A 27,210-nucleotide genomic window follows, 5' to 3' on the forward strand; every position below is an offset into this window, starting at 1 on the left:
TAAAATAAGGCTAATCTTAACAAAAATGGAATCTAAGAGGGGGGAATTACAAAAAGCAAAACCAGATCCAATAGAATTCCTCGATTTTTTTTTTTTAATTCTCTATGCCTTCTCCAGAGATTTGCACCTTTCAGAGTACAAATCTGATCACTATGGCCCACCACATTACCAAAGTAATTCATCAAAAATGTCATCTGCAGAAGCCAGGACATCATCCAGCAGCACTTGGGAAGTGCATGAAGCAGAACAGAGGTAACTGTAGAAAGGTTATCAACTTTTTTTAAAAGTTAAATTGTTAAATTGTTGCAGAGACGTTGAAAATTGCTAGTGCAGCCTTCCAATAACCAGAGTGGTCTTTTTTTTTTTGATGAGTTACTTATTCCCAGCAATGAGCCTGGTGAGTTTTTACCAACAGTCTTAAAATTTCACAGGAAGCAAAGAGGTCATATAACTGACTCTCTCAGTTTTTAAGGGATAAATTCCTAGCTCTAGACGGACACGCAGACAGACAGACACAGACAGAAAACAATCCTCTTTCTTTGGTGTTGCTATGGACAAAAGCAAAAGGAAGCAATGCATCCAAAGCAGTGAGCAGTCATTGTTGAGGTGGAATCTGGGTATGTTTTCAGGGACTGAAAGCATGACTGAAAGCATGACTGAAGCATCAGTTTACTACATTCAGTGTCCAGTGTGGCAGCTACATAGTGAATGTGTAAATCAAGCTTCAAGAGACCTCTTTGCAATGATCAAGTATCAAATACATCATTACCAGTGACAATGCATGTGCTGCATAAGCTGTCATGAGGAGCATTATCATAACCAGTAATTTCACACTCCATCCTGACACAAAGGTACCTCTTGAGTGCCTTCACAGTGAAAGTGCTATTCATCCCTCTTTCTGCTATGGCCCTGAAATCCTGAAGGGATGATTTAAAGTTTGGGCATTTTTAAGTACGAGGCACAGTTTAAACGAAGCCTTGGACATACACCAGGTTGGAAAGAACACTGACTTGTTTAAGGGATGTATCAAAATTCACCAGCAACAAGAACTTAGGCAATCTTTCAGCAAAAACACTTTGTCTTCCATCTCAAGGTTATGAACACAGAGAAAGGAGGCACAGCACTTTCGGCTTAAAGGATGCTGCTAGTGTGAGAATTGAGGTCCTGCAGCCAGTCAGTGTTTCAGCCAAAGACTCTGGACTTTCCCATTGGCTGAACCGGGCACTCAAAAACACATCGAAATGTACAACAGTATGAACCCATCCTTCACAGCACTCAGAGAACAGAAGTCTCACAGAGCTCATGCCTCAGAACTGTGAACCAGTAATACCAGGCTCCCCAGAGTAGCAAGCACCAACACATGGTCAGTGAACTTTTCAGTTCTACTTCTGTCAATCTGCAAAGTGACTGTGAAAGGCAAATCTACACAGACTAATGAAATATATGCATATTTTAGAGGAACCCCCATCTTCACTGGAAAACTCCTACAAGTTTATAAAATCAGTGAGAAAAATGACTTAAGACGACTGCTGCAGAAATACCTAAAGTCTTCAAAGGTGCCACTAGAAAGAGTTGGTTCTCACTATGTCCAGACAATGCTTTTTCATTGACTTAAAAAGTCAAAATCCTTTTAAAATGGCATTTAGTCTCTCTGCTAAACTATTGAGAGTGTCAAGAACTCATATAACCCCTGCCAGATAAATGGATTGCCAAGAGGCAGCATACAGCTTCACTTCCCTGGCCTACGGACTAAGGCTGCACACAGCACTTCTTGGAATGAGTCATCCAGGCAACTAAGATACCACAAAACCTGCAGCTTCACAGAACACATCATGTTGAAACTGGCTGGACAAGATAGAAGCTATACCTCCAGAAACTTATTGTCCTTTAACCTCATTCAGAAATAAGTGCTTCCTTTTATTTTTTTCTTCATATTTTCAAGCAAGGGCTGTCAACAGAATAGGAGAAAGTGAAACAACAGACCCAGCTCCAAAAGGCACAAATACTGTTGGAACTAGGAACAGGAAAAGCTTCCCTCCTCCCCACCACCTGAGAACAACTCCAATTCCTCCTCAAACTGAAATGCAACTAAGGGATACTAAAAAGCAGCAGCACTGTGCAAAGCCTTCAGTGTGAAGTACAAACAACAGGCAGATTGCATGTGTGCTGGATGAGGAGCTGCTGACAAAGCACAAAGATTTCCAAATGAACATGCATGCGCACTCACGGTGGAACATGCAAATGAACAGTTAAGTCAAAAGAGAAAATTAATTTGAGGGCATCATAGTATTCCACTCCAAGTCAAAACCACTTAATAATTGACTGTTAGTTTCCCCTTTACATTTGACTCTGTTCTCTGAGCAAGAACTGTCTCTAGTAGCACTTCAGAACCTCTCTTACTCTTCACACTTTGCAAGCGAAAACTAACATCACTGCTAAGCTCTTGTCAAATCCTTCTCCCAAAAGAATGGGGCGACATGAAAGCAATTCAGTGGAAAGGATATCACAATTTTTAAACTCAACTCTCTGAAATAATTCTTCAAATAACCAAGTTATTAACTTAAGAGGATAAAAGATAAAACTGTTCATGAGCATTTATTCTCCCTGTTGCAAAATGAAACAAGTTTGATGAATAACTAAATTTTTATGGAAAAATACATTCCATTCTCCATGCATAAACTGAGAAAGTGTAACATAGAACCAATAGTAGAAAATAATGTAGTTTTCTTACAGACTATATAAAGAGAAGTGATGTTACAGGTTGGTCCAAGTCAGGAATATACAAAGTCCTAAATGCAAAAAGGATAACAAACTACCCCACAGAGGTGCATTTGGTTTTTTTGAGGTACAGTTTTCACTGCAAAATAATGTCAACATGGACAAGCTGTTTTCATAAGCTTCAGAAATACTGACGCTTTTATTTTTTCTTCTCTTTCCTTCCTACTGCATTGTATCCTGACTTGCAAAACAAAAATATATACAAGCACACTATAATCATACTTACGATGTAAGAAGCAATCATATTTAAAACAGCGCCTACAGAAGAGCGTGTGGAAAGAGTGCAGGCTTTGCTCCCTCTGAACGGATTTCGCATTTGGTCCATCTATGTTGGGTGTGCATTCAGGGGGAAGAGCTCCGGGAAGCTGCTGCTCAGTGAGTTCTTTATATCTTTAAAAGAAAGTAATGGATGTTATTTATTAAGTATATATTTTTTTAAAAATGTATTTTTTATTCCAGTATCACTCTATATTTTCAATGACAAATTTAAAAAAAAAATAATAAGAAATACAAGCCAGCTAAAAAGGTCAATCTCTTAGTGACATGACAAGTTTTTAATTTCATACTCATTAATACAAATATAAAATTGACTAGAAAAGAACACATTTGTTTTCCAGACCATCATCTCTTCATATATATTACTCACTAACTCCAAAAAGGAGATTTATTTCTTTTTTAACAAAAGCTTTTGCTTTAACACCTCAAAAAATGACATAGATTATTAAAGACACAAAAGTATACACTTTTAAACAGTTTTAAAGGAAGGCTAATAAATACTTCTGTATTGTTTGACTCTGTGGGAATGGCCAATTTCCCTTCAAGTTTCACTTGCAGCAGTTACACAACTGCCACAGAACTAGCTGCAAGGGGGACCATTTCTAATCAACAAATATTTAATGAAGTCGAGGAATCTTTGTTTCATAGAGCAACACAGCAATATACCCTAAGAAATATTGTCTTACTTCTCTTTCAGTTCTTCTGCTGTACCCTTGTCCGGAAACATGGAGGAAATGGCTTCAAATATCTTGTCAGAAGGAAATCTCCGAGGTGGGCGGCTTTCTTTCTCTGTCAAGGAAGCAAAACATTTGGAAAACAAGAAAATTATATTCCTGTTCCTTTGCTACCTCAATAAGGTGCTCAGAGAAAGGGGGACTTCACCAAAATTCTAACATGTAAAAATACCACAGACAACTTAAACTGGGTTAAGTGATCTTTCCTGCCGAGAAAACTCTACTAGTAAAAATGGAGAAACGATTATTTCACCACCAGATGGAGATGGTAATTCAGAACTCTGCCTACTTTAGAATAATATTTCATTTTTTGAGGAGTACCAAAACATTTATTAAACAGCTACCTGATTCATATTTGTTACATTTGACTGCCTCAGTTTGCAGATAAACAAAAACTGGCACAAGTATCTTGTACTATTCTCTGTACAAAATGAACTCTCTTGAACTAAGTGCCAAAGGCAATTATGAAAATCATGCTACTTTAGACCTGAAAACTGTATTGTATAAAGAAGGGTTTGAACAAGTTTATTTAGTGGTTAAATAAAAAGTTTTGGTTTTAATTTTAATGCCTGCAGACAAACATACCCATCCTGTTACCTTCCCGATCTTTTTGCTTGTCATCTCTTTCCTCAGGATTGTCATCTCCATCATCATCATCTTCATCATCACTATATTGACCAAGGGCATTGACCAGCTCAACAAATATTTCATCATTGATAAATCCACACTCTGAAATTCAGCAAAATTGTGAGTGAACACAAAAGCACAAGGTGTATATTAAGTATTTTTAATCCCCCTTACACTTCAATTAAATTATGGCAAATGCTGTTGTTCATAAAAAAGAATTTTGTGTTTTTCCCCTCTTAGTTTCAGTATATGAACAAGAGATGAGTTAAAAATACTCATTATTCATTTCTTAGACTGACAACTGGGAAGGCAAGAAGGAAACTTGTGGGCATTTTTCTTTTCCCGACTTCCTGTGCTTCATATCAGTACACATACATAAATCTCTCCTCCTTGAAAGATAAAAAAAAAACCATTACTAGCTAGACTATTTAAGAGATTTTATGCCAGAATCCCAGTTCCAACACGGTAAGTTAAGCCAGTCTGGAAATGCATGTTACCAGTCTATAAAGTAATTCTTAATCAGCTGGGGAATCTCATGAGAGATTTTGGTTGGTAGTCCCTTAGCATCCACTTCCCTATAGACCCCATTAGCAGGGTGATAAAAAAAGAATGCAGTTATATATAAAAAATTCAAGAGAAAACTGAAGGATACCATGCTGCATAGATCTACTTATTAGTTTATATTCTGTTGTGACATTCAGAGGGCAGAAGAGATTTAACAATAAGGCATTTCTGCACAGAGGAAAAATCATAGTTAGTGTTGACAGAAACTGCTATTTTTCAAAAAATAATCATGAACTGTGCAGGAACTTTAGTGCTTATCACCATCCTCTTTTGACCCTGGACTGGTGTTGGATGTCAAAATAACTTGACAGAAACTAATAGTTTTATTACTACGTAGACACTGAAAACACCATTTGGATGTTTTAAATAGAACTCTTAATATACACACACAGGTTAGTACAAATTAATCTCCCAAACATGCAATTATAAAGCTAGTTTAGAATTCTGACTCCTACACACGAATGCCTCTGGATTACAGATTCCCACAGCATTTAATTACAGTCACTCAAGAATACTAGTTATTGGGAAACTAAAAAAAGTCTTTCTACTTTCAATATATAGGTTTGAAGATCCCATAACAACAATAATCGCCATCATAAACTTGGGTCTCGAGATGCTCAAACAGGATTAATTTTAAAGCTAGACTCATTTAATAATAAATTAAATCATAGAAGACATTTACTACTAATGTCATCATTTTGACATAACCAGTTCTCTGACAGGGATATTAGCAGTCAGTAAATCTGTAAAAATATCCAAAGGCCAAACCCCATGAAACATTTTATGTTCCTTATGAAATACAAAGGCACCAGCTATCCTGAGGACATTAACAAGTCAAACGTGTAGCAGTTATTATCAAATCACAGGCTTAACTTTCATGAGAAGCACATAATGAACTCAAAAAATGTCATTCTCTTCCTCAATCACTTCAGCATTAACAGGAATATAATCAATTTTAAGAAACTATTCCCTGTTTGAATGAAGGGGTAGACTGGGTAGGTAATGTTTCTGTGAAGGAGGAACCAGAGTAGTCAAGAGAAACCTTTACAGCTGTAAAGCTCAGTATATAAACTTATATACTCAGTCTACAAAACTTGTATAAACCAGTTCTGAGTGAGCACAGAGAGCAAGTGAAAGGTCACCACTTCACTGAGACTTTAGCAAACTAAGAGACAGATTACATTGCAGGTAGTCCAGCTTCCACACGGGAGGAGAGGTAAACTACACATAAGAATAAATATATACAAAAACCCACAAATCTACAAGAGGTTATTCTACTGAATTGCAATTGCAAATGTTGTCATTATCAGAGTTTTGCATACTTCCCCTGCCACCTTCTCCTAGGCAGGACACACAGGGACATTACAATATTTTATTCCAAAGTTCTGAGCACAAAATTGAATACCAAGAATCATTGTATGGTATAGGGAAAAAGATAATGTGCTTAATTTCTCCATACTACTACTTTAAAACACTTATCCTTATGAAAATGCAAAGCAATATATCTAAATAAGGAAGCCAGTTATAGCCAATGTTTACACAATGTAGAGATTCTAGTGACACTACTGTAACAATCAAGCCTCAAGCCTTAACAAGCAATACTACAACAATTATTTACGTAGGAAGAAGTGATTTGTATACCTGAGTGTTTGGGCTCACCTCTGTCTCCATGCACTTTCCCATCATAGTTCTTGATGAGTTCTTCAATAAAGGTACCATCCTGGTCAAGCACTTCATCTCCCATATATGGAATGTTATGTAAAACAGTTTCATCCTCTACCTAGGAACAACAGTTATAATCAAACAATTTTAAATTGCATTTTCAAGTGACCATTTCTGCATTGCTATTGTCCACAAGGTACAGGAGTCTAGCTATCACAATTAACTAGCTGGCTTCACTGCTTTAGCACATTTACCATTAATTAAAGAAATGAAACAAAACCATCACTGATGTTCAACAATTTTTTGCACTCATGGTGACTGGCTCAAAATACTAACACTAGCTCCTAATCTCAAGGTTAGCAGTGTTTCCACAAAGCTTCTACTATGGAAACCCATTAAGTTACCTAGCTTTGGGAAGCTTGCATTTGATAAGTTCATTCGCCCCCCTGTGGATCTCTTCTACAGTAATGTTGGAAACCACAATGGAAACCATCCCTTCATTGTTTTGCCAGAGATAAGAAAATATGCCACAAAAAGACTTTAAATTCAAGTTGTCTAAACAGCAAGCAGAAACATGCCTGACAATTTAATCTGAACTCCACTGTCTTTTTTTGTCTGCATATAGACTAAATGCATTAATAATACCATGCTTTATCAGTAGAATTTATGGACCCTGATACTCAGCTGCATCTTCGAATACTACAAAAGAAGGCTCTATTGTTAAGAAAATAAATGTAAACTTTCCTGCTGATCATGATTCTGCAGTCCAAAATATCCAAACACTGATGAATTGAAAGCAAGTAGAAAAACGTGTGGAAGAACTCTGTACATATACTGATAAAAATGGTTATTTAAATCACTATGTTGCTATTATCACAATAACCAGTCAACAAAGGTGATCATACACAAAATGATGTGACAAAGATTTGCAATAAGCTAAGCTTTCCAAATAACTCAAATACCTACATCAGAAATCTAGAGTTATGGCTTCTGCATACAGTGAAGCTAATCAGAAAAAAAGGCCATAGTCAGGTGCTAAATGAGAATGACCATTACATAGGGAGACTATTTGAGGATTAAGTTCCCTTTATGCCATAAGAATTACTATTCTGCTACAGGTATGCTGGTTGATTGTCTTACATAAAAGTATTCATACTCCTCAGAAAACATTTCTCATTACACTAATCATATACTTTCAAATAAATTAACATTTGGTAAAGGCCACAGAAGATAATAGGTCACCTGAATTAAATAAACTTTATTGCAAGATTTTAGAGATACTTAGGTTCATTGAGGATAGAGGTTTAGTTTGAAATCAAAGTTATCTTTTTCTTTATTTTATTGGGGGAGGAGGGGCTTATTTTATTGGAGGGGGGGCTTATTTCTGATTATTACTGCCTTATTACCAATACCGAAGACAGAGAGGGTAGTTGGCAATGGATGTTTGCTGGTTTACTTCTAAAATTAATGCTTCTGTTTTCTCCATACATTTCTCCTCCCAGCACTTGCTTAAACTTACCATAAAATTCTGTTGAAGGGGAGACCAAGAATACATTATAGGCACAGAAGCAACAGCATTGAGAGTCTTCAGAGGGATGACTTGTTTCGGAAAATCTATGTCGCTGGTAACAGAGCACTGAAATAAGAGGTTGAAGTTACACTTACATAGTAAGATCAGAAAAAAAACCGAACAAAAATAAAACACAGAGCAGTCCACAATGCACCAAATTCAAAGAGTTTCTCAAAATTAGCCACATCAACCTTTGAAAAACACATCATTTTTTTAGGGCATAATAGTATAAATAGTTTTAGCAGGAAAAAACCTCAAGAATTATTTCTATGTCAATACCTTGATAATAGATCATGATGGATTTTTTTCCACTTACTATTAAGTGGCTGTGATAGTATTTTATTTGGACTATTCAACCTACAATACAAATTAAGTTTGGTATCTCAAAACAGATTTAGTACCTGTTGCTGCTACACTGCTGTTAGTGTATTTATGCAAGCCACTTGAGAGCCAACTGAATTCCCCTGGCTTTGGATCAATACACTGCAGATATCATGTATTATTTATGTTATAAAAATAAATAAAATTTTACTTTAATGCCGGCAAGACATCTTATATAAATCAAACCTCCATGTCTTTTTAAGTCCTGCCTTGTTTTCCTGTCATTCTCTGTTTATCTTCATCCTATCCTCAAGCCTTTGATTATGCTCACTGCTTACAAAGGAAAAATGAAAATTAATTCTTAATACACAACTCTGCGTATTAAGTCAATGAGTTTTCAGCTACAGGACTACTGTTTTAGAGATCCAAAGATACATGTAGCCTCCAAAGGACAAACACTCCACAGAAATGTAGACAACATTAAGTTATTTTTTCATCTAATTAACAGTTAACAGACACAAGTCAACTTCTCTCAAATACTTGGGCAGCAGCATGAAGAACTCTGAAAAAAAAGCTAGAAACAAAAGCAGATAGAAACATACAAACCTAGGAGAAGTACAACAAAGAGGATTTCGAGATTGGTAAAACAAAGCTTAGAACAGCTACATGAAAGGAAAAAAGTGGAGACAAAAGATCTTTCTCCTTTCCAGAAGGGAAAGATGAACAGAGCTTCACATTTCTAAAGAAATACACAAAGTAATGTAACAAACAGTATACAGAGACAGCACCTTGGTAGAATGACACAAGCCAGATTTATTTCTTTTCTTTTGAATCTGCAGCAAATGAAATTAGATTTCTGCTCTGTATATGAATATTCAAGACACTATCTATGCTATGCTACTGCTTTATTTCCATTTCAGGTTAATGTTTAATTTTCTAGCTAGCAGTCATCTAGCATATTTTTCATGTATTTTTAAAGAAAAATACAAAAGTAAAAAAACTAATTACTTTTATCTTTGGAACTAGAAATCTCAGGCTGACAAACAGGCTATGTCAAAATGACTCAAAATGTTTGGTACTAAGTCTCAGTTATGTTGCCCTGTTGTTTTGGTATGGAACCCAGCTTGATGTTTAGTAGGCCAGCATGGGGCACATTATTGTCACTGGTTGAAGGCACTCACAGAACCTTTCCATCAAGTCACTAAATTTCTAGCCAGTGTCTTTCTTATGCAACTCTGAAGAAATTCAGCATATTAAGAGAAAGAGATTTTAAAGTAATCTTTTAAAGTCTCCATCATTTCTTTGTCTCACTTCTCTCACTATAAATTATGGCAATCTTAAATCAAGCATTAGAGTTCTGACTCATGAGACAGAGACTGGATTTGAATGCAGTAATTAGTGTGCTCTATCAATACAGGCAGGAAATTAATATAAAGGATAGTGAACACCAAGCTTCAAAAAAAAAAAGAAAAAAGAAAGAAGAATTGCAAGGAATGATCTTTTACCAACAAAAAAAGGTGAAAATTGGATGTGTACCTGTGTCAATAATTATCAGAAGTTCTGATTCCACAGTGCCATTTAATAGGGAGAGCTGTACATGTAATTGCATATCCAAGAAAGTTTAAAAAAGAACACTCAAAGGTCCTGGCCTGCTTGCATGTGAACACACATGCACCTCTGACACACCTCTGTCCCCCAATTCTCCACTAAAATTTGAGGAAAAGGAAAATCTGCACATAAAGTGCTTTGTTTTTTTTAACTTATTCACAGTAAGGTCTTTTCATTCTCATCCTAGCTTTTCAGATTACAGATAAAACACCTTCAAACTGGCTTAGTTGGAAGAAGTGCCTAAAGAGCAACTGAGAAAGAAGATAAATTAACCTGAGCTGAATACAGAAAGTTGGAGTCGGCTTAAACCATTGTTCAAGCTACCAACATGACACAGGACACAATCCTGAGTAACATGCTCTAGGATGACTCTGCTTGAATAGAGAGGCAGTCCCTTCTAATCTTACCCATTTGGTGATCCTGTGAAAGCCAGTTTCGGTGCTCAAGTTGCACCACAATTAGGGAAATGTTTTTCACAAATTTAGCTTCCAGTCTGCTTGTGCAACACAAGGGTTCATCAACCTAACTAACTCCTTTTAGGATCTCTATGGTTAAATGACTTTAATTAATATAAAGAAGACTTTGTCAAGGGGGTGTGTTCACAGATTTTATGTGCTTTAACTCACTAAGAACCAAAGTAACCACTCATTTTTACAACTTGGAGAAAACTCCAATAGGTGCAAGAGTAAACTCCCAATACCACAGAGACAAAACAGTTTGATTAAAGGATGCTGAGGTATGACCCAAGTATTACCAGAAACAAAGAAGCTTCACTTTTGTGTTTCATTTAAAGCTAGGTAGCCTGCTACATATTTATTGTTTTCCAGAAGTCATATGATCAAAGTAAATAATAAAAAAAATTCTTTAAGAGACTTATATAAAACATATTAAGCTACAAAGTCATATCATGCTGGGGGAAAAAAAAAAAAAAAAGAAAAAGAACAGCCAATTTTCCCGTAATAAAACGAAAACGTGCTAACAACCTTGTAAGTGGAATTACCACAACACATGTTAACCAACCTCCCTGGTCCCGCGCAATGAGCTCACAGAAGTCATGATGTGAACAGGCTGTATCCTACGTTGTTTCCATTCTTGATTTAAGATTTCAGTTCTTTCCAATATCTTCTGACGATTAGAATTAAACATACTCTAAAAATTAATCACAACATTACAGATAAATCAAAGACTCTAAATAAATTTGCTAGCATCCTAAGGCATTATAATATTAAAAATAAACAAAACCAGACAGGTTAAAAAAAAAAAAGTGCTCAGAACTCAATCATACAGATTTTGTTTAAATGTCAGTGAGATGCAATACAGCTCATTATCCCTTTCCTCAATTCAAACCACATTCGCACATTTAGATACTCAAAGGTTTAGCATGGAACTACATTCTAAAGAGTATGCAGCTAAAGAAGTTGCCATACTTATTCTCCACAGTATCTTATGATACTTAACATTCTCAGTCCAATTACATATAAATGTATCACACCTGTTTATAAGACCATAGACTTAAGATAAGTTTTCAGTAGGTTAATGAAGTATTCAGTGAAATTGTTATAGCAGATGTTAACTGCAAGACACCTCATACAACAGAGGGAAATCAATATTTGTATAATTTCATAAGCAATAGAACCAAAAGATAAAGTACCTTTACTTCATCCGCACGTCGGAACCTCTTAAGCTGTCTCAGTCTCATATATTCTGATTTTACGCGTTTTCTCCAACAAATTGGTCCCTTCTCAGATTTCTTTCCGGTTTGACCCATGATTATCCTACAAGAGACAATGTCATGTTAATATTACCAAATCTGATGCCACTGCTTATAGAAGAAGTGGGAGTGAAGTTAGGTAGGACAAAGACATTCCTTTAATACCTTTCATATCTAATTCCTTTAATTCCTTTCAATCAGACACTTGCGATACCATCCCAATCCAACAGAGAAAAAGAAAGAAAATGTATTTAAGTGAGAGGCACTGGAAAACAGTGATTTTAATTACAGATCAGTGGGACCCTTCACACTTGCTTTAACCACTTCTAATGCCTCTCTACAAAAAGGTACCTGATGGATTTAAAGGGGTGAAGAGGAATAAATCAAGATTCCCACTTCAAAGATACACACCAGAATCCCTACAAGCAGCCTTGTAAATTAACTTCTGGAGATCTATGTTCATGGCAGACAAACTTTTTCCTCCTTGCAGGAGTGGTCCTCTTCACTAAGACACCAACTCCTACAATAGGCTTCTGGAGTTGACCTCAAGTGCAAAGAGGTACTCTCAAGCACAGTCCTCCTACCCAGCCTCTCAAGCATGAAGAAATTCTAGAAATAGACTGAATAAGAGACTTTGCTCTTTTCTCAAGTGTTCTATAAAAACCCAAACTGTCCGCTGATTCCACTTTTGCTGATCACCCTCCTAGTGCCAACTGCTTCACTTTTATGTTACAGGACTGTTGGCAATGAAGTTGTATTTTTACATTACAATCCAAGCACATTGCTGGAATATGCCAATCTGCTCAGTATTTTTCAAAATCAAGGACCGTATGCTGCAACTATGCTGGCAAAGACTATTTTGACAGCATCCTGAAACTAAACTACTACATCAAAGACTGGCTTCCTCCTGATTATTACTGCATTGTAATAACCTACAATATTTCACTAAATAGCTCAAAATATCATTCACAATAGTCATCATGGATGAAAGGCTGAAATGTCCAGTTGTCTAAGGTTAATATATTCTCAAACAAGCATCATTAATTTGAGCAGTAACAATTACAACCCTTCTAATCATCAAGGCAGGTCAACATGAACAGAGGTGCCATCTTCAGGCTCGAGTCAAAGGCCCAGCACTAATTTCACTGCCCCACACCACAGCTCCCCTGGCAGTTATATGTACAGCTTTATCCAAGTTATTAAAAGCTTGCTGCTCTATTTTCAGTAGCTCTGCACAGGTCAGATGTGAGTTCTATCAGATTTTATGATGGGAGGGGGGAAACTAATACAGAGTCTTTTTATTCTCTGGGTTACACCTTCATTTATACCGAACAAAAAAGGTAACAAGTCTGTAAGAGCCTGACACACATCTTCATGCAAGACTTAATAATCATATTTTGTAAGAAAAATCGTTGGGTTTTTAGATTTAGAATGAAAATTAATCTACAAACAAATGGCAGAATTGCCAGCCCAAATCATGGGAAATATTCTTTGATTAAAAAAGACACAGAATACAAATATGTATCACATAATGCACCTGACTAGACAGAGGTGGAGGATGGAGAACCAGCACAGGGAGGTAAACACAGAGTAAAGCATTAAACATGGTTAGTCTGCTTCCATGCACAAGACAGCAAGCTGAATCCACCTGTATCTTATTTGCCACAACACCAAGAGATTAAAAAAAAATAAAATAACAATTTAAAAAAATAATTCTGGACCATGCATGTTAGAACACGGTCAAGACAATCAGTGATTCAAAGTGCACTATGATATTGATTAGAGAACAGCATAAAAACACCATGAAGTACAGAAAATACCTTCTACTATATGTTAAACTAAGCAAAGCAAAAATACGGAAAAACATCCCATTAACTGGAAATAAATTAGACATAGAATAAGTGCCTTTAAATAACAGAATCTCAATTTGTAAACAATACAGAACGTCGAAATTCCTTCAGTTACGATTCAGCCAAAAGAAATGGAAAAAGTACCAATGAACTCTAAAGATAAATGAAAGCTCAGCTGACAATACTGAAGTAACAGAGCTCATAAACCAAAAACACAGATTACATTTACTTATTCTAATACTGCATCAACCACAGCCCTTCTTGTTCTAGTTTCCTGGAGAATAACAAATGACTCAGGCTTAAAAAAAGCTTTCTTAACTGAAATTAATTTGCCAGATAAGCCCTGCTCATCAAAAGCAGATCTATATGGAAATCATATATAATTGGATTAAAAACAACAACAAAACAAACTGACAAAACCCAACAGAATTTCCATCTTTCTTTCATACAACTTAAATACAGCCCCAGGAAGACCCCACAAACAAGGCTTTAAGATGTGAGAGATATGTACCTCCATCAAATAAAAAATACAATCTATTCAATTTTCCAGCAATGAACATCGTTGCTACCTGTTGTATTAAAATGGTAAAAAATAACACCTCCCAAGAAAATTCATATTTCCTTTTAAAACAGCATAATTTACAAACACTCAGGTCATTCATCTGAAAACAAACGTGACTTATAAGAACACTCCTCTTCCACTAGTTCGAAGCTGCTATCTGGGGCACAATACAGAAAATGACTTAAATGTTCAAGGCACCAAAAAACAAATCATAGAAAATGAAAAAAAAAATTGCACTGTTGCTTATGTCAAGTTTTAGCAAGAAAAAGTTCTTCTAGTTAAAGCAATAACATTAATGTGCAACAGTCAGTGGGATATACATCATATATTAAGTCAAATAAGTACAAACAAATTAAAAACTGCCTCTTAAATGTCAAATCCATATTGAGAGAAAAAGCAGTGAGTGGAAAGGAAACATATGCATAGATAGGTTATAGAAAAAAATATAGCTGAGAGAAAAAAAACTGTCCTGGATGCACGTTTGTAAAAAATTTTCAGTGATTTTCAAAACTGGTATAACAATGAACTCTTAGCAGCAGTTTTTCAAACCAAGTGAACCGTGCTTTTATGTTTCTGGGCAGTTAAACATCGCCAAAGTAAAATTACAATGTTGCTAACATATGTACTATGGTAGGGGGTAGGGCAAGAAGAGCATATTCATAGGGGACAGAGTTAATTCTCACAGTGCAATTGATCCATCATCTTCACATTAGGACTACAGACAAACGCCACTGGCAATTTCCAATGTCAATTCAAAGGTTGTCCCCAAAACTATACATTTAAGAAACTAAACCTGAGAAACTGGGATAGGAAGTTTCACAGGCAAGGACAGGGAATGTTGGGGGGGCAAAAAATGAGACAGAACTATGAAGTCTTTTCTTAGAGGGGTGCTGGACATTACCTCCATCCCTGCAAACAAAAGTAATTTGGAGAATTAAAAGACTTCAGGGAAACATTAACATAAACTCAATCTCTGAGGCAAATTCAGGATTGTAGATGCTGTCTCAAGCCTACTGTTGGTCTACTTGCATTAGTACCTGTGTGTTAGAAAAACCCTTCCCAAATCACTTTCTTCAAATGTGAACAGTAGAAATTATGAAAGTACTTTGAGCTGTAAAAAACTACAGAGTTTTCACTTGGTTAGACAAGAAAAGAACATTCTACATTTTCCTTAAATTATGTTGAATGGGAATCAGCTAGGATTGCAGAGCAGAGAAGTTAGTGAATGTTAAGATCAATTTGTTAGAGCTAGCCAACTTTTCATATAAAGTTTCAGAATATCCCCTACAATAGCCAAAGTGGCACAAGCTAAATCCCATCTGTCTAAGAATAGTTAAGCCTGTTTTAAGACTGCTAAGTGTTAAACAGTTTTCATTTAATAAATAAAACATGATACTGGTTTGTCTCAGTGCAATGGTCTGATTCTGAGAGCCCCCAGGCCTTGTCCTTCTTCTCTGTCCCCATTTCCCCTTCTGAATCCTGCTGCTAGCTGTTTCTATTGTTTTTAAATCTTATTCTTTCCCATTTTTCATCCTTTTGATAAAAAGGGTCCACAGAAACCACCTAACTGCCAAAGATCCCAGTCCTGAAAAGCTTTATCCAAAAGAAAGAAACTATGTAGCAGCCAACTCAGTTATTTATGGGCAGATTACGGCATCTCCAACACAGATACAAAGAAAGCAAGCACAACGCTAAAGCAGTTATACTGTTTCTAGAGAAAGCTCATCTCTGAAAGTGCAGAATGACTTCCATACAGAACCTGAACTAAACAGATCTCACCTGGCATCACACTAAAAAAGGAAACCTTGCCATAACTCCCTGCACCTTCTTTGCAGAAGAGGGAGCACTGGGAAATGTGGTGAGACATCCCAAGTGATTCGAGCGTCAACACTCAAAGACTGACAGACTGTCTCATTCCACACTAGGCAATCATTCTGATTCCACAGCAAACAAGGAGAAGCATGAACCACACTTAAACGCAAAAGCTTGGGTCCAAAGCTGCACTGAACACAGCCAGCCCTCCCAGAGCACAGCACTGCAGAGCTGAAGGGACCCCACGCTGCCTATCCCACACATACAGCTCAGCATTGCTGCACTCTGCTGCCCAGCTCTCATGACATCCACACTTTTCCATTACTTGTCCTATTACATCTACCTAATTCCCTGAGCTATAGAATATACCCTTGCATGATGTACCTAAGTGTATGGGTAGCACTGAACATTAGATAACTATACTAAGGACAAAACCAATGTAATTTCAAACAGACCACTACCAAACACAAGAAAAATAACAAAACTAACCCCTCTTTTTGAAGTAAGGGGATTGAACTATGCTATTAGGAATGAGACATACTGAAGCCACCTAGACACTGCTTTAAGAGGAAAGAAAATCTACAAGAAAATAGAAACAAAGACATAGATATTCCTTTCAGTTTCTACTCATACTTGCATATCTGGAAATGAAAAAAAAAAAAAAAAAAAAAAACATCAAAAAATGGCAGTCCCCTAAAGCATATACTTTGTGTTTTAAATAATGCCAGCTGAGCATTTCATAATTCTGCACAAGATTCACATTCCTTATAGTAAGTTTTTATGAAAATTCATGTCTATAAGCTTAAATCAGCCAACATTTACTTTCAGCAGACAAACTCTGTTCGACACATCCAGGATTCACAACAAAAGACAAAGAAGTGTAGAACAATTTCAGCTCAAATTGCTCCTGCTTTGCCTATGGAACATAGAAATAGCCTTATTTAAAGACAACGTCCTATTTTTCTTTGATCGTTTTGGCAATATCCATCAGTGACAGACAAGTACACAGATAATTCTCTAAATTAGGCAGTCTATTCAAACAGTCATATGGCTGTCAAAAACTATATTTAAGCTCCTCTGGCTACTGTGCCAAATTTCAGGAAAAAAATCAATTAATGAAAATTTTCAACTGAAAAGCATGGGGGAACAAATGAGGGGGTCTGCCCTTTTGAAAGAACGCTATTAGTTTGTAATTGTGCTTAATATTACACAATATTGTAAGCTGTAAAAATACTACATTATCTTCCCTCTACTTAGGATTCCTGTTTGGAGATATTTATGAATTAAGACATATTTTGTACAGTATAATTTATGAGTTCTTTTTTTGTGAATTAATCTACACTCATAAGGTCATTCACATATTTTAAATATATGCATAAACAGCTACAATACTGCTCTTCAGAGCACTCTTAACCAACAGTTTCAATGCGGGGGATGGAGGGGAATATAAAACCCAAGAGAAACTGCATATGCAATCTGATGCAAACAGAAAAATAAAATAAGTAATCATGCTTTTTGCTGCCTACAGTAAGGAAGGAATACAACCATCCACATAGGTTATGGGCAGGTAGTGGGAAGTACTACTTCTACCTTCCACAAAGCAAAATGCTTTCACATTTGCTTCTCAGACCATCGAGCTCGAAAAGAATGAATTTACTGCAACACCCTGCTCAACAAACTGTATCACACTGCTCCTTGATCTCTTCTACCTCACCCTTAGCATGCCCACAGCCCTGTCAACAGTGACTGACTTTCACTAACTGGGAAGCCCAAAACATGCATCTGAGCTGGCTCCATGAACTCTCATTTCAAATACTATAAACTTAATTAATTAGATTCAATTCTACATAATGAAGGTGTTCACCAAAGTAACTTCCTTTGCAGCAATGGCACCTTACAATCATCCCATCCTTCCCAATTCTTTATTCACACCCCAGTGCTGTCCAAAAACTGGATTAAACTGACCAAGGATAAATAAAAACTCACTTTTTGTCACTTTTTCTGAAAGACAGATGAGTTTGATGACCCCATCCACAGTTGTGGCTTCCTGTGCAGAGTTATAAAGCAGAAAGAATTTGATAGAAAAACAGGCCAACCCTAGAGAAAAACTACTGCAGGCAATGAGACCACAAACAGGCACTGGTTTTATACATCAGTTTGCTCTGGAGTGGCAGACATGCTCTTGAGCTGCAAGCTTTTATCAGATCCAGACAGCATACAGGTCTTTCAGCCTGAGCTTATGCAATCTTACTAATGGACAAATCATTATATAATAAACCCTATCTGAAGTCAACACGGAACTTCTTCAAGCATCTACAAAACTTACAGAAAAAAAAAACAAGCCAAAGCAAACAAACAAACAATCAAAAACCAAAACCAAAGAAAACCAATCACACCCCACCACACCCTTCTATGTTTTTTCACAAATTAAAAAAATTTTTGCTTGGGCAGCAGAATTCAGGACAACTTTCATGTTCAACTCAAAAACCAGAATTTTAGCAACAAAAGGAATTAACAAGATTTTTTTCATAAGCCTGCAAAAAAAATCAATACTTGCTAGAAAACAAAACGAAACAAACAAACAAAGCAAAACAAAAAAAAAGGTATTTTAAGTATCAAAACCCAATGCATCAAGTTCAGATACAAAGTTGTTAACTTTCGCTAACTACCTCAAAAAATCTTTTTTGTTACAGGATTTTACACAGCACGATACAATGAAATGATTGTTCAACTGCAGCTAATTAGGTTTCATGCATGTTAAACTAAACTTTTCTGCATACACTCTTGGAAATTTCCTTGTATGATTTTACTTCATGCACCCTAAATGCAAAACAAGACAATATTCTCTATGAACCTACCCTAAACCTTTCCAGAGTAAGCAGTTTCCAGGAGAGTCTTATTACAACTACCAAGCATATGAAAATAAACTATCAATAAAACACATACATATTGCTAGACTTCAAAAAAAGTAACTTGAAAGTTAATTATAACTTAGTGCTGTAATCTGCCAGATCTGTCTCCTTCATTTATATCAAACTTGTGTTAACAGTACAGAGAGATTCCTGGGGAAAAAATATGGTCAAGAAACAATATTATTCTCTATGGTTAAGTAAGAAAAACTGTTCACTGTTGTGACTTCAGAGCTGCTAACTTTTTCCACATTAAGTTATGTAGGTGTGGGGGAAGAATGACACTCACAGAACCTCTAAGGGCTTTTTACCTGTGCTATTAGCAGAGACACACAGAAATATGCCTAGAAGTTTTGTAGTTGCTACTCTGCTTTCAGGATTTTCTAAAGCAAAACAAAACATGGTTTTCTTTTAAACTTATCTATGTAAAATACCACATTCTCATTTCCATGGGAAGAAAAATATTCCCAAGGTCAGTATCAGCTTGGGTATTTCAGATACCAAACCAAACCAACTAACAAAAATCTCTATCTCTGAAATACAATATAGGAAATATTAGCATAGTTTATCAAAAATATTTCACTATAAAAACAACTATAGCACATTAAATCTTTTACAGAAATAGTCACAGAAAAATAGATGGAAGTAAACTGGGGTGTGTTTTTTACTATTTAAATTATAAAAATGTGGTATTTTAACTTAGTAGTGCAGTTCAACCTATTTTAAAACAAGAAATATATAAAAATACTTCTATATGTTTAAAAATTTACCTCATGTTGATATTCCATAGGCTGAAGTACTGTATCATTAAAGGCAGTTTAAATTTCAAGAGAGAATTTACATCAAATGCTGCCACCAGTTCAACTATCTTCCTCAAATGCTATTTGGTGTTAGTTTTACCTGGAAAAGACATCTTCTGTCCACTGTGTAAGTGGTCACTCATTTCCATTTCTACACATCTTTCTCTACTGTGAGAGCTTAAGTGCTTACGATTCTGTAATCAAACTAGGTCAGGAAAAAAAATCTGTCTGAACAGCCCAGAAAATGAATATACTTGGTTCTTAAACACAATTTTTCAACAAAATCAGCTCCACATGCTGGTTTGTTCAGCAGCCACAAATTTGTTCAAGCCATGAATTCTTGAATCCACACAAGGGACAGGGGTTTAACCTCTACTGAGCTCTCTTTGGCAGTATCTAAAAGAAAAGGATAGGTTCATGAACTGACCTAAGCAGGTAACTCCAAACAGCTCATCTGTGCTTCCTTGCTCTGACAGGCTTCAGGGGTTGCAGATGATGTAGGTTAACAAAACACTCATGATCAACTCTAACAAGATTACATGTTCTGCAAGAATGTTCTTGATTAGTCAAGAGATGGAAACTGTTATACAAGCTATTGTCAAAGACAAAACTATTAACTTTAACAAATTTAATGTAAGGACGAGAACCACCAACAGCCTCAGATGTACCAATGCCAACCCCAAACTGAGGAACAATGACTGTGTGAAATCAAATGTCCAAATTCCAGAAGATTTCCTCTTCCTCCTCTTCAAGTAAGCAGAAAACCCCTGGCTTGCAAGTAGAATTAAAAGTCTGTTTTGCAGTAACATCCACATATAGCCAAGATATTTTCCTGACAGCCCTAACACCAAACAGACTGATAGTAGCTATAGTAGGCTTTCCAGGTAATATGGCAGCACCAAAGGCAGGTCTGCAGCTATAAATAGGCATGCCATGAGCAGTCTCATCACAATTAAGCTCCTATTATTGTGACAGCTAGTTACTTGCAATTACTATTTGCAACACTAAAATACATTTCAGTTAGTACCATCACTTTTAAAAGCAGCATACTCACTACAATACTGGGAGTTGCTTATGTACCAACAACCCAAAGATTTTGCCTCCACTGGAACAGCTGTCAAATCCAAGGCTAGTGTGCTTTCTCCTCCCTGATGTAATCAATGGTTATTAGTGTGTTAGCAGTTACCTAACAGAATTTAGCTTTGAAGAACATTTCAACTTAACCAAAACTAAGCAGCACATTCACTTACCTATTTGCTCTTGGAAGCTGATAAATACATCCTAGTGTACTTCTCAACTAGGACTGGGAAAGGAAGTGGGATCTTAAAATGGCATTTATTTCCTCTCTTCATTGTCTGCCTACACTACTTTAGCATCTCAGACAGATTTTACACAGCAAATATGATAAATTTAATTGAGTTGATCAGTTACATCAAATCATATCTTTTCTGCACTCAAATGTAGCAGTTTTCCAACTGGACCAAAATCGTTCATGCTTTAGGTGCATCTAAAATGGCAAGGAAGAAGAGGAACAATGAAACCAGAGTAATGGGAAAGCATCAAAACCTCCCCTTCGATGTTAGCAAACCATCACAGTGTATCATCCACTTGCCTTAGACTAGAACACTTATCTTCCATACCATATAAAACAAACTGTTATCACCCTGTCAGTTTTTTGTTCTTTACAAGACTTTGCACAATCAAAGCAGTTAACGTGTTAACTACTTCTGCAGAGTAGCTTTCAAGAAGCTGTTTCCTGCTATCTCTTGATCAACTAAAGATTGCTCTGAAAAGATGTAGTGAGTGGCAAACAATAGCAGCAACCATTTGTAACTTGTCTACTGTAGTTGCCAGCCAAGACAAATGAAAAGCTAAGGTAGTGTAGGTTCCTTTAATTCAGTTCTGCCTCGCACATCCCACTACAGCCATTCACAACAACTGGGTATATTCAAATCAATCATCAACAAGTATTAGCACAAATCTAAGGCTTCAGGTACGTTCTATTTATTCTTATCAATATTCTTTTAGAATACCGCAGGTAGGCTTCCAAACTCCTGAACACACTCTTAAGAACATATCTGTTTCTGGGCCTTATCAAATTTGGATGAGTCACTCCAAGCATTTCTACCACTACATAAAAGAATTAATTCCCTAAATAGCATGCTTTCCTCCACAAATGAAGAGTTAAACCCGGACAATCACAGAATTTGAGCACTGATCTAGCCCTTCTACTGAGACATGCTAATCTATGCTAAAAGGAACATACAAGAGGCAAGAGACAAGACTCAGCAAGGGATTTCATTTCCATATAAGAAGAAAATTGTTCACAGTGAGTGTGGTCCAGTATAGGCGTGTATTAAGCAGAGAGGTGTTAGAATCTCACTTCTTGAAAATGTTTTAAAAGTGGTCTGGAAAATACAATTTTAGTGCTGGCCTTACCCAAGTGGGAGACTGGATCAGATGATTTCTAGATGAATCCGCCAACCAAAACTATTTTGCGAGTCAATACAACCCTCAGCTGGGCCCACTATCCCAAAACCAAGGACCACAGTATTTTTAAAGCTCATGTTATGGAGTTTGCTGGCCTTTTAAATTCCAGTTTAATATTTCAAAAGATGAAAACAATCACCACTGCATCCTAATACTCAGGATTTCAATCAGCTACAGGCACATTGTAAAAAACAACACTACTAATAAAGGAACAATAATTTGTGAATTAAAATGATTAAGAGCTTAATCAGACTGAACTCTACAGTTCGGTGTGCAGTCACTGACTGTTATAATCAGTGGACACATTCGTTAAGTTAGTCTCCTTTAACAACTCCATCAACTAGGTAGTTCACTCACTCCTTCCCACTACTGTTCCACATGTTTATTCATTTTAAAGACACCTTGTCTGGTTAACAGTACAGTTAGAACCTTCAGTTCTATGTCTTAGAAACTGTAATTAAAAAAAGACAGATCGGAAAGCTCTTCACTAATTAAGAAAGTAGTCTAACTAGAGTGCTTAAACTTAACATTATGTTTAAAATAAATTAAAACACGTAAATTAAAGGGCTGTTTTTTTCAAATGAGGTGTCTTCTTATCCTAATGGGGTTCTGCTACTCTTATAGCCCAACCTTCATGCCTTTGAAGTGTCACTCTTTTCAGACCTTTCACTTTCTGTGATTTAACTGACTACACCCTTACCTTGTACTTGGCATACTTGAGACTAGGAGCCTGATCTCTACCCTGGAACAGTAAATGGTTGGTTGTCTTTTGGGTTTGGGTTTTTTTTCCACTGTCTTTTTTTTTTTCCATTTCTAAGCATATTCTAGAAGAAATCATTAAGCATGTCAAGTGGTACACATGTTCACAATATGCACCTACTCTATGACTTTCCTCCCTGAAACTTGAAAGATGTGCCTTCTCAATTATTTCTTCCCAAACATAATGTTTTTTGGACCTTGTTACTAGCCGAGCAGCTAAGTTAATAGCTCCAAATTGATACTTCAAAATACTCAAGATAACTGAGATGCTCTTCTGTATCTTCTGAGTAAGAATTTCAGCTTATTTCAAAACAGATTTAAGAGAAAAAAAGAAATCCCCATTTTGTGGCAAGCTCACACCTGGTCATCACATGCTGCCTTGATCTAACATAAACAAAATGACTACACACACCCTTTTCTCTTACACTGTGTATGAATAGCTAACAGTGAACTAGGAGTACTGGTTCATGACCTACTTAGTCCAATGAAACTACTTATTTGTAGTAGTACTACTATGAAACTAACTTATTAACTGTAACAACTATATTTTTATTTGCAGTATTATTCGCCGAACTAAAACTAAAACACTCGAGTAGCTATTAAATTATTATAACACAGGCAATACCTTGGATCTGAGCTAACCAATATAACAGAATTCCCTTAATGGCTGATTTTTAGCTTTCCTATGATAACAAGCATAGGAAGGATAACGTGCATCCTTCTGCATCCCCTACAGTAACTTCTGATGCAAATGGCAAACATTAACCAAATGTGACATGGCTTACAGGTCACTAAGTTACATGTATTTTCTGCAACAGTTTCATGAAGGACTACAAGTGCTCTGGCATTATGAAAAGCTTCAGTGTGAGCACATATTTTATAAAAACCAAAAATAATTAAAAATCAGGGAAGTCATTAAAAAGAAAAAAATTACCAGGGAGAAACACCATTTAGGGCTGCAGACACTGATGTGTCAACAGACAGCAGTCCCTACCCAAGCAATGCCATTGTAGCTAACCACAATTTGGCAGACTCATTGTCACTGTTCTCTGCTCCAGTATGTAACATAATAACATATGGGTCTTTAAAGCAGCTACAATCCTGCATTGTATGCCTCAATGTTGCTAGGAAATGCTCCTATCTTAGATATTAGCAATTCTAACCCTTGGTCCAGATTTGTTAGGAGTCCCTGTTTCCCCTCCCCATATTTAACCCTGACTTCGGCTTGCATTGATCAGAACATGCACTTTCTTTCATCCATTATTGTTTCCAGTCTGTTTTTTACAGATAAATTAATATCTTCAAACACAGTTTCTCATTACTGCCCATATATACCAGTCAAAAACTGCATGGAAGACCAGATGGCTCTGACTTTCAAGCCTCACCCCTACTTTATGCTGGCATTGCTACAAAAAGAAGCACTTTTACTTGCCACTTGTCCCTGCACCTGTGCTATCATTTCCCTCCTGAGAGCATGATTTCTGCAGCCAGACACTGACAGAAGCAAGGAAGTCCTCTGGCTGAAAGTATCTTGATGCTTTTGACTGAAGAAAAGTGAGCATCCAGCCACTCTGGCCCCACCTAAGGACACAGTGAACTATGGCCTTAGGCATTCAATTTTCAGCTCCCTGTGACAGCACTAAATGCCTACGTCCGCAGATCAATTTCTGGATGTGCTCAGTTCATACCACTTATTATTTGAAATGCTCACCTCACATAGTAAGTCAGAGCAGTTCAGTTACTGACACACAAGACAGGAAGCAAACATGTCAGCTCTTGGGCTCACAGAATTCACATTTTCTTCAACCATGTTCTCCGTTTGATGTTTTTAAATACAAATATTAGTTTGTCTCTCATGGTATTTTATGTCTTGCTTCTCCCCTAATAGTTCATTCACATAGGTAGTTTAACACTACGTGGCTTTAAAATTCTTCTCAGGAGTTTCTACCACTATTATATACTGACCAGGCAGATATTAGAAACTCCCAAGGACAAGGAGGAAAGAAAGGGAAGAATAAGGAGTCAAGCAGCTCTTGGATATTAAAGAGAAAAAAATGTTGCTTCACTCCCTTTTCCCTCCTGGAAAAAGATGAGAAATCTTAATTTATTTTCTTGCTGGTTTTAAATGAGAATCTTTTCTTTTTCTGAGTTAGAAAACTATAAAAGCAAAGCAACTGCCAGTATTCAATATCCCTTACTCTATCTGCCAGCATGTTAAAAACTTTGCAACTCAGAGTTTATAGGTAACTCTTGGTCTTCCAGAAGTGCCTCAAACAATACAGTCAAAATTGTATGTGTTTCTTAATATCTAAAATAATTTTAATCAACCTGCTTCAGGAAATTTAAATAATAAAAAAAATTGGTCCTGACAAAACCCCCCAATCATTTTAAAAGTTTCTGGTACTAACTATAAGTTGATTAAACATGAAGTACCTGAGCAAGATTCAACAACAGAACTGTTCCAGAAATCAAGCTTATTTCTGATTTTCTAAGAGACGTAAAAAAGGAAGTCATCAGTTTGATGACTTCTTTTCTCTTAACTGTACACTGCCTTTGGATTTATTTTCACATTATCTCATTTTGTGGGAGTCCTTCATTTAGAACATTTACGTATCAAGAAATAGTGGTATGGGTGCTTCTCAGTTTCATTCTCTTCAGCAGAGAAAAATTAAAGAGTTATGTCTGTTAATAAGAAAATAAGATTTCAATACAAATAATTAGATTTCCAATACATTTCCTTAAACAAATACAACAGCAGAACAGAAAAAGTAACATAGTATCATTTGTTTTCAGACAGTCTTTAAAACAAAAAGATGAATCCCTACTGGAGTGTTCCGTTAGTCTGTATATGCAAGCCCGCAACTTGCAAAGTGACTCTAAAAAAAAAAATCTGTCTCTGTATCCCTACTTCAGGATTTAGAGAAACAAAAACAGACATGAAATCATTACTGAATACCATGTAAGGAGTAAGAGTGACCCATTTCACAGAAAAAAGTTACTAAATTCCCTATATTACCACTTTCTTCCAGCACACTTCAACATTTGATACTTTTAGAAAAATACTGGTTTGGAAATAAAAATAAGAAGTTCAAGTACTTGTCCACTTGGGTGGGGGAGGGGGATTAGAGAGCAGGGAGATCATAACCAAGTATTTTGTTATAAAGACTAAACCAAAACTGGCACTAACCGAAAGCGACTGTCATCTCACTTCAGTTTGGGCAATATCAGCAGATCAACATGCAGCAGGTAATGCAACTACTTACTTTTCACTTGGATATCTGCATGTATAAATATTTTTAACTATATTTCCATGCATGAGTAAGACTATTTGGCTCAAAAACCGAATAAAACATTTTAAAACTCTAAACAGCAGAACAGCAACAAGAAGTTTCAAGCCCAATTTTTACTGTACTTTTTACAAGTCACCATTAATACCATCCCACATTTCTCACATCAGACCAAGTATGGTTGTCTAGAGAAAGTAAAGTTTTATGCATAAAACTTGAACTTCATCTTTGAATTATTCAAATGCGTACCTCCAAATTTCTCTCTTCCCACCCATTCACAGACACCCAGAGGAGCTAGATGACTCCCACGCAAATTCCAATCAACCTCTGTTGCCTAACACCTCCATCTCTTAAAAATTTAGCTTTTTGATATCCTGGATAAATCTGGCAGAAAAAGTAACACTTGCTGGGAACACTTAAGACATGTCTCCACAGGCAAAATAATTTAGGATGTGAATTTGAAGTACACTGACTATTCCTCCTGAACTTGTTTTGTGGACACACCTTTTATCCTCTAAAAACTAAAATAGCCACAGGTTCTTCAGTTCAAACCATGCATGTAAAAGCAACGCACACTCCATACAGGAAAAACCTTGACACACAACAATTCAGCAGTTAAATAGTTATTCCATACTCTTTCCCTGAATAGGCAAATAGCCTAAACTTTGAAATTCAGACATTACCCTTCCACGTATGCAGAATTTACTGTAGAACAGTCTGGCAAACTTTGAAGCTAAACTGGTACTTGCCAGTTGCCTGAAAAACTCCAAAATGAGCTTTAAATGATGAAACCAACCATAAGAGTTATTTACAAAACTCTCATTTTAAAGTTCAGAGAATAACTGGGTCTAATGTACGGCATCCCTATTTTTTAAGGTATATGGGATTAA

At 36.3% G+C, this 27,210-nt stretch overlaps 1 protein-coding gene across 8 annotated transcripts in view; it reads right to left on the reverse strand.

Annotated features, from left to right (window-relative positions):
- Positions 1-27,210, reverse strand: part of EZH2 (enhancer of zeste 2 polycomb repressive complex 2 subunit) — a 51,476-nt gene that overhangs the window by 17,482 nt on the left and 6,784 nt on the right. For 2 of the 8 annotated variants that reach the window (XM_064668905.1, XM_064668861.1), the window contains exons 2-8: positions 11,792-11,915; positions 11,161-11,289; positions 8,161-8,277; positions 6,621-6,759; positions 4,374-4,517; positions 3,741-3,843; positions 3,005-3,168 (exon numbers count right to left, since the gene is read on the reverse strand). In XM_064668905.1, the coding sequence (XP_064524975.1) occupies positions 3,005-3,168; positions 3,741-3,843; positions 4,374-4,517; positions 6,621-6,759; positions 8,161-8,277; positions 11,161-11,289; positions 11,792-11,908 (913 nt within the window). In that variant the 5' untranslated portion in view covers positions 11,909-11,915. Of the gene's footprint in view, positions 1-3,004; positions 3,169-3,740; positions 3,844-4,373; positions 4,518-6,620; positions 6,760-8,160; positions 8,278-11,160; positions 11,290-11,791; positions 11,916-12,016; positions 12,105-18,061; positions 18,141-27,210 lie in introns of those variants that run through there. The other 6 variants (XM_064668913.1, XM_064668895.1, XM_064668886.1 and 3 more) reach the window with 6 other exon arrangements.

The sequence above is a fragment of the Pseudopipra pipra genome, chromosome 1, assembly GCF_036250125.1.
Source record: "Pseudopipra pipra isolate bDixPip1 chromosome 1, bDixPip1.hap1, whole genome shotgun sequence".
Classification (NCBI taxonomy): Eukaryota; Metazoa; Chordata; class Aves; order Passeriformes; family Pipridae; genus Pseudopipra; species Pseudopipra pipra.